Consider the following 8743-nt stretch of genomic DNA (forward strand, 5'->3'; position numbering starts at 1 on the left):
TTATCCAAGCTGAGCGCGAATGAGCTATGTCGAGTGAAGAAGCTGTTGTCATGGAGGATTGTGCAACGAGAGGCCAGCATTCCCTATGGTACTATGGAATTGATGAGCAGCTACCAACTGGCTGAAAAGGTCACAAATCACTTTTATGGCATGCACAAATGTATCATGTTCGCGATCCTAATCCTTTTGGATCGCAAGGATCTGATGCCGGGGTTGGATATCCCGGAGGAGACACATCTGGTCATCTGGGAAAAATGACTGTTGTGACAAACATTTGCTGACATTGTTACGTTTGTACCAAGAACCTGTGGTGACATGAATGAAGACTGCCTGAGAAAGGACCAAGGACTCTATCCTTCGCATGAATCAGATTTCGTTTCATCAAAGAAAAGCGGTAGCAAGAGAAACCATTCTAAATACCGCAAGGCCATAACTAAGCACCACAGAGAAGCTCAACCCGTAAAGTTGTCTTCTTATGATTCCGATTCAGGCTCCGATTCACCGAAGACTCGACGTAAAAGACAGAGACCGAGCGCCGACATTTCTACATCCATCTCACCTCAACCAGGCTGCAGCTACGACGCTGAAGCAGAAGTTTCCGAGGCACCCCCGCGCATGACTGCGTGTTCGGAGTCTGACACAGACCCCGATACAGACTCTTACGATTTTCATGTGAATATGTGAGTTGGTCCACTATGTCAGCTGTGTCTAGGAAAAGAAAAACGTGCCCTGGTCCACAGAGCAATGTCATGATAAAATATTCAGAGTCTCTTGTGAGAGGAATGGATGTTAGTCAAATATCAGAACCTTGTTCAAATAGAGTACCCACCGCAATGCATTCGGATTACGGGGAACCCGAGGCGAAGCGTGTACGCTCGACCGATGATAATGTGATTGTCAAATACCTCGAAGAAAAGTAAAGAGCTTGCATGTCATATTAACATTTGCTGGGTTTTTTTGTGTGTAGCTACGCCACAATGATGTGAGATAATAAAACAAGACAAAAGACCTGGTTTGTTTGATTGTTATCATTTATTCACATGCAACAGGTTACACTACACTCATGTGGTTCATAACATACATGGTTTATTCACAAGTAGGTAGTAGTCGTAGTAGTAGTGATATGCACATCAGCGTGTATCGTCTCATTGTTGTCAACCTACAATATCACAACTGGTGGTTACACTACACTCACATTGCTTATAACATACATGGTTTATTCACAAGTAGGTAGTAGTCATGCAGAGAGAGGGTGTGTGTGTGTGTGTGTGTGGAATACATAATGAATGCGGGCAGCTCCTTTCAGTCTATTGTGGGAGCGTTGAAACTCGATTTCCACGCTCTCTTTTCTGCAGAATCACTTTACTAATTGTAAAATTGACTTTTCACCTCCGACACGAAAACAGAAAAACTGAGACTGACTGTAACCTGCAGACTGTGGGGGAGAGAGAGGGGAGAGGGGAAAGTGCAAAGGTTTTTGGAGAAATTTACAAAACCCAAAACTAATAATAAAAAACAGATCAAATTCAGTTCCTCTCATTTCCAGTCCATCCGTAGAAGCACGACGATGATGATGGTGATTAGGAGAAGGAGGTGTGAGTAAGGCAAATAGCGGCTCTCAGTCTTATTCCAGCGGGACCTCCGGGCTCATGGATCAGTAGATGCCCGGCACGAAGCTGCGGAAGCCGTACAGCGCGTCCTGCCGCAGGCAGCTGTAGTCCTCGGGGACGGCGGGGCTGCCCGGGCTGGATGCGCAGTAGGCCGGGGAGGAGGAGGATGAGGAGCCGCTGGAGCTCCAGGAGCAGGCATCGCTGCCCGGGCTAGGGGCCTCGGCTAGGCACGGGCTGAGCAGCACGGGCGGCTCGCCGACCTTACCCGCCTGCAGATCCGCGATGCGGATGGTCTCGGACAGCGCCCAGATGTAGTTGTGCGCGAACCGCAGAGTCTCGATTTTCGTCAGCTTCGTCTCGTCCGGGAATGAGGGCAGCACGCCGCGCAGCGCGTCCAGCGCGTCGTTCAGGTTGTGCATGCGGTTACGCTCGCGGTCGTTGGCTTTCAGGCGCCGGTTCTTCTTCACCACTTGCACCGTCACGTCGCTGTGCGCGCGACCGCGACGCCGCTGCTTCTTCTGCTGCTGCTCGGGCTGCGGGGACGCGCAGCGCGGGCCGCGGGACTCCTCGTCTTCGCTGTGCGGGAAGAAGTTGCAGCTGTTGCTGTCGATGTCGGAGTAGAGCGAGTCCATGACTGCGGGGAGAGGAGAGGAGGCGTGAGGGATCCACGCAAGAGGAATTCACCTGAAGTCTGTGGCAGTTCGGAGCGGCGCGCGTGTCTCTGCGTGTTTTCTGCTCTGGATCAGCTCGTGCGATCCGGTGAGCCTGGCACACGACCGGCCTCAGCCCGCTTATATAGCGTGCTTGGGACAATGACCGGCCCCCTGCCCCCGCGCCCCCTGTGACCCCCCCCCCCGGCCTGGCATTAGCGCGCAAGATGAGGGGATGAATGCTGCGGCAGGTCTGCCCCGTGCCGCGGGAGAAGCTCATTAACATAATGACGCCGCGCAGAGAAGCGTGCCGGTAATCACGGCCAGCCAATCAGAGCGCGCGGCCGGCCACGCGAACTACACGCAATGCCCCCCCGCGAGACAGAAAGAACCAAACCCACTACGAGAGTTTAAACCAAAAACATGAAAAAAGGTGGAAGAAGAAAGCAGAGGCAGAGAGACCTCCACCTCCTCCACCCCGCCGGGCTGAGACACGCTTCGGAGAATCCATCCATCCATCCTCTGCTCACTGCTCCACAAACAGAAAGAGGAGCAGCAGCAGAAGGAGAAAGGAGCTTCATCCTAACAAAGAAAACTAGTCCTTTCTACCCGGAAGTCTTCGTCACTGTTCGGCTTTTTCCTTAACGTGAAGAGAAACGTCTCAAAGTTTAACTTGCACCTGCTCATTCTGTGCACCTCAGCAGCCATACAAAAAAACTACTGTTCACCTTTAAATCCGACAGACGTGCAACTATGAAGCCTTTCACAATAAAAGTCTGACCACCAACAGCTTTTAAACATAATTATTATGTGCTCCGGACCCCGGGGGTCCCAGAGTACCCCTGGGTCGCATTTCACAGGCCGAGCATCAGGGTTGGCTCCCGCGTGTGGTAACAGACAATACGGTGAAGCGACACGCAAGCTACGCGAAAGCTGTGCTCTGTCCGTGTCCCAGCCTCCACCACACTCTGTTCCGTGTGTGTTTTGCACAACACCCCCCCCCCCAAAAAAAAGAACCAACCCAATATCAATCCTGGCCTAATGTTACTTGTTGTACTAGTCAGCATTGTACTTTGTGATATTTCACTGCCCTGCATATATAAAGATTGCATACAATTTCACCTTGCTTAATTTGTTTTTGTTATTTTTTTTTATTCAGCGCATGAGACTCAATTTCAGACCCTCTCCATGAGACCTGCGCCTATGTTCCTGAGCTTTTGTTCATGAGCCTGTGTTCATGAGCCTGTGTTCATGCTTATCACACATCTGTCCTCCACAAGCCAGGGAGTTTCGCGTAATACAAGCGCTATCCTCTCACGTCGCCTTCTCCACTGGGTCGTATTTCACAGGCCGTGCATCAGGGTTGGCTCCCGCGTGTGGTAACAGACAATACGGTGAAGCGACACGCAAGCTACGCGAAAGCTCTGCTCTGTCCGTGTCCCAGCCTCCACCACACTCTGTTCCGTGTGTGTTTTGCACAACACCCCCCCCAAAAAAAAAAGAACCAACCCAATATCACTCCCGGCCTAATGTTACTTGTTGTACTAGTCAGCATTGCACTTTGTGATATTTCACTACCCTGCATATAAAAAGACTGCATACAATTTCACCTTGCTTAATTTGTTTTTGTTATTTTTTTTTATTCAGCGCATGAGACTCAATTTCAGACCCTCTCCATGAGACCTGCGCCTGTTTTCATGAGCTTGTGTTCATGAGCCTGTGTTCATGAGCCTGTGTTCATGCTTATCACACATCTGTCCTCCACAAGCCAGGGAGTTTCGCGTAATACAAGCGCTATCCTCTCACGTCGCCTTCTCCACTGGGTCGTATTTCACAGGCCGCGCATCAGGGTTGGCTCCCGCGTGTGGTAACAGACAATACGGTGAAGCGACACGCAAGCTACGCGAAAGCTGTGCTCTGTCCGTGTCCCAGCCTCCACCACACTCTGTTCCGTGTGTGTTTTGCACAACCCCCCCCCCCCAAAAAAAACAGAACCAACCCAATATCACTCCCGGCCTACAATTTCACCTTGCCTAATTTGTTTTTTTTTTTTTTTTTATTCAGCGCATGAGACTCAATTTCAGACCCTCTCCATGAGACCTGCGCCTGTGTTCATGAGCTTGTGTTCATGAGCCTGTGTTCATGAGCCTGTGTTCATGCGATCTTGATCGACTAACCACCAGGCAGAGCATCTCCACTCGATCTCTTAGTTCAACCGAGGTTTTTTCAACCGCAAGTATGCCCTGCTGCGCAGATCTCCAGCTTCTTAAGAAAAGCAAGTGCCTCACGCCAAAAAACTAGCTCATGTACACGAGTGTCACTTTGGGAAATGTAAAGTGTTGTTCACTTGGATGTCTTTTGTGTACAGCGGTACGGTTTGCTTTTACATTATGATCAAAGTATTGTTTTCTTTTGTGTACAGCTGTATGCTTTGCTTTTTTTTTTAAAAAAATACGCTCTTCTCAACTGCACACAATTGTATCTGTATGTTGTTAGACGCTGCAATAAACAGATGCCTTTGCAGACACAGAGACTGTGTGGTTAATGATTGTGCCCATCACATACCCTTTGCGTTTAGTTTATGCTCTTCTTAACTGTGTACAATTTTATCTGTATGTTCTTAAACACTGCAATAAACCGATGCCTTTGCAGACACAGAGACTGTGTGGTTAATGATTGTGCCCATCACATTTGAATATGTATGTTGTTACACAGTACAATAAATGAATGTTATACAGAATGTAACTGACATTCACCATTTTAGAATAGTTTTTATTATACACAAATATAACACTTGTAGTAGAAATACTTGTGGTTCTTTATTATACAAAAATATGTTGGATGCAGTAGCCAAACTCATAATGGCAATACTTGTAATGGCAATACATCTACTATACTTGTAGTAGGTTTTTTATGTATCATACACACAGATAAGCTGTTAGTTTGTCAATCCATTCACAGAAACTTCTCACGGTATGTTTGGTGTTACATTCTGAACAAGCTTTGTTCACACACGCGCAGGTCGTGTGACCGCATAGCATCATGTACACTCTGCGCTGGTTACAGTCAACGCAGGTAACATCTGACACGCAGCTGGTGTGCACCGGTCGATAAAATGCGCATTCTACCTTACACATAAAACACATTCGTTTCCCAGTTACCCTCACGTTCTCCTTGATGCATGCCTCAAAGGAAACATGTCCGCAGCTTAACATGTACATCTGTCTAAGTTCACAACAACACACACAAGTCAGCACATGTCCCATGTGACCCCACAGTGGCTAGCGCGGAGGAAGTTGAAGTTGAAGGCTCTGGCTGAGGCTCCGGTTGAGGTTTATTGAAAGACGCAGTTATTGCTGTGGCTAAAGACTCTTCTTCAGAGTCTGCAACAGGCTCGGGCATCGCTTCAATTTCTTCTTCCGCTTGGGTTTGCTCTTGCCTACAGCTTGCCCTCTCTGTTAAGGTCAAACTATCAGTATACTTTGCTCGAAGAGACCTCCACTGAGTTGGTGCATCGAGCTCAAAATTTAAAATGTGTACACCAAATGTACTTTCTCGGTCGGGACTCTCGGTCGGGAAAACTCTCTCAATCGGGAAAACTCCCTCGGTCGGGAAAGTTTTGGTGTAAAGAAAGGTTTGCCGTTTTGATGGATTCTGTGTAATGTACGTGAAATGGCATGGATTATGTGTGATGCAAAAGAAATAAATGTCATGGGAAAGCAATACTTTGGATTTCGTTTTTTATTATTCTCAACACAATCACCTACATTTTACATCTTTTACAATGTTAAAAACGATACACATACACAAGTTGACCATGATTTCCTACAAATGCTTGTGTGGCGTTTGTAGGCCTGTGTGGCGTTTCATCATTGTGCAAGATGAACCACGGCACAACATTTCACATACCCATGATAAAATGAAACAATGAAAATGACAGCTGGTCTGAAAATACCAGCCTGAGTCTATGAAACACACTGCCTGTTTGAAAACTTTCTCATTTGGACTCTCGGTCGGGAAAAGTCTCTCGGTCGGGACTCTCGGTCGGGAAAACTTTCCCGGTCGGAACTCTCGGTCGGGAAAACTTTCTCGGTTGGGAAAACTTTCCCATTCTCATGGATTCTGTGTAATGTACGTGAAATGGCATGGATTTTGTGTGATGCAAAAGAAATAAATGTCAAGTCAAAGTTATACTTTGGATTTCGTTTTTTTTATTATTCTCAACACATTCATCTACATTTTACATCTTTTACAATGTTAAAAACGATACAGATACAAAAGTTGACCATGATTTCCTACAAATGCCTGTGTGGCGTTCAGGACTATTATCTGGCTTAGCAATCATCATTGTGTAAGATGAACCACGGCACTTCACATACCCATGATAAAATGAAACAATGAAAATGACAGCTGATCTGAAAATACCAGCCTGAGTTTGTGAAACACACTGCCTGTTTGAAAACTTCCTCATTTTGACTCTCGGTCGGGAAAACTCTCTCGGTCGGGAAAACTTTCTCGGTCGGGACTCTCGGTCGGGAAAAGTCTCTCGGTCGGGACTCTCGGTCGGGAAAACTTTCTCGGTCGGGACTCTCGGTCGGGAAAACTCTCTCGGTCGGGAAAACTTTCTCGGTCGGGACTCTCGGTCGGGAAAACTTTCCCGGTCGGGACTCTCAGTCGGGAAAACTTTCTCGGTCGGGACTCTCGGTCAGGAAAACTTTCTCGGTCGGGAAAAGTCTCTCGGTCGGGAATCTCGGTCGGGAAAACTTTCTCGGTCGGCACTCTCGGTCGGGAAAACTTTCTCGGTCGGGAGTCTCGGTCGGGACTCTCGGTCGGGAAAACTCTCTCGGTCGGGACTCTCGGTCGGGAAAACTCTCTCGGTCGGGACTCTCGGTCGGGAAAACTTTCCCGGTCGGCACTCTCGGTCGGGAAAACTCTCTCGGTCGGGACTCTCGGTCGGGAAAACTTTCCCGGTCGGGACTCTCGGTCGGGAAAACTTTCTCGGTTGGGAAAACTTTCCCATTCTCATGGATTCTGTGTAATGTACGTGAAATGGCATGGATTTTGTGTGATGCAAAAGAAATGAATGTCATGGGAAAGCAATACTTTGGATTTCGTTTTTTATTATTCTCAACACAATCACCTACATTTTACATCTTTTACAATGTTAAAAACGATACACATACACAAGTTGACCATGATTTCCTACAAATGCTTGTGTGGCGTTTGTAGGCCTGTGTGGCGTTTCATCATTGTGCAAGATGAACCACGGCACAACATTTCACATACCCATGATAAAATGAAACAATGAAAATGACAGCTGGTCTGAAAATACCAGCCTGAGTCTATGAAACACACTGCCTGTTTGAAAACTTTCTCATTTGGACTCTCGGTCGGGAAAAGTCTCTCGGTCGGGACTCTCGGTCGGGAAAACTTTCCCGGTCGGAACTCTCGGTCGGGAAAACTTTCTCGGTTGGGAAAACTTTCCCATTCTCATGGATTCTGTGTAATGTACGTGAAATGGCATGGATTTTGTGTGATGCAAAAGAAATAAATGTCAAGTCAAAGTTATACTTTGGATTTCGTTTTTTTTATTATTCTCAACACATTCATCTACATTTTACATCTTTTACAATGTTAAAAACGATACAGATACAAAAGTTGACCATGATTTCCTACAAATGCCTGTGTGGCGTTCAGGACTATTATCTGGCTTAGCAATCATCATTGTGTAAGATGAACCACGGCACTTCACATACCCATGATAAAATGAAACAATGAAAATGACAGCTGATCTGAAAATACCAGCCTGAGTTTGTGAAACACACTGCCTGTTTGAAAACTTCCTCATTTTGACTCTCGGTCGGGAAAACTCTCTCGGTCGGGAAAACTTTCTCGGTCGGGACTCTCGGTCGGGAAAACTCTCTCGGTCGGGACTCTCGGTCGGGAAAACTTTCTCGGTCGGGACTCTCGGTCGGGAAAACTCTCTCGGTCGGGAAAACTTTCTCGGTCGGGACTCTCGGTCGGGAAAACTTTCCCGGTCGGGACTCTCAGTCGGGAAAACTTTCTCGGTCGGGACTCTCGGTCAGGAAAACTTTCTCGGTCGGGAAAAGTCTCTCGGTCGGGACTCTCGGTCGGGAAAACTTTCTCGGTCGGCACTCTCGGTCGGGAAAACTTTCTCGGTCGGGAGTCTCGGTCGGGACTCTCGGTCGGGAAAACTCTCTCGGTCGGGACTCTCGGTCGGGAAAACTTTCTCGGTCGGGAAAACTTTCCCATTTTCATGGATTCTGTGTAATGTACGTGAAATGGCATGGATTTTGTGTGATGCAAAAGAAATAAATGTCAAGTCAAAGTTATACTTTGGATTTCGTTTTTTTTATTATTCTCAACACATTCATCTACATTTTACATCTTTTACAATGTTAATAACGATACAGATACAAAAGTTGACCATGATTTCCTACAAATGCCTGTGTGGCGTTCAGG

The 8743-nt window shown here is 47.1% G+C and overlaps 1 protein-coding gene across 1 annotated transcript; it reads right to left on the bottom strand.

Annotated features, from left to right (window-relative positions):
* Positions 1–1599: 1599 nt before the first annotated feature.
* LOC134622636 (neurogenin-1-like) lies at positions 1600–2248 on the bottom strand. Its single transcript, XM_063468032.1, has one exon. The coding sequence runs from the start codon at positions 2240–2242 to the stop codon at positions 1655–1657; it is 588 nt and encodes a 195-aa protein (XP_063324102.1). The 5' UTR covers positions 2243–2248; the 3' UTR covers positions 1600–1654.
* Between the last annotated feature and the right edge of the window lie 6495 nt (positions 2249–8743).

This window comes from Pelmatolapia mariae, unplaced genomic scaffold (assembly GCF_036321145.2).
Source record: "Pelmatolapia mariae isolate MD_Pm_ZW unplaced genomic scaffold, Pm_UMD_F_2 NODE_ptg000104l+_length_156181_cov_1, whole genome shotgun sequence".
Classification (NCBI taxonomy): Eukaryota; Metazoa; Chordata; class Actinopteri; order Cichliformes; family Cichlidae; genus Pelmatolapia; species Pelmatolapia mariae.

Bases quoted from the DNA above. Each gene is read 5' to 3' on its own strand.
- LOC134622636 (XM_063468032.1), bottom strand. From the start codon at position 2,242: ATGGACTCGCTCTACTCCGACATCGACAGCAACAGCTGCAACTTCTTC.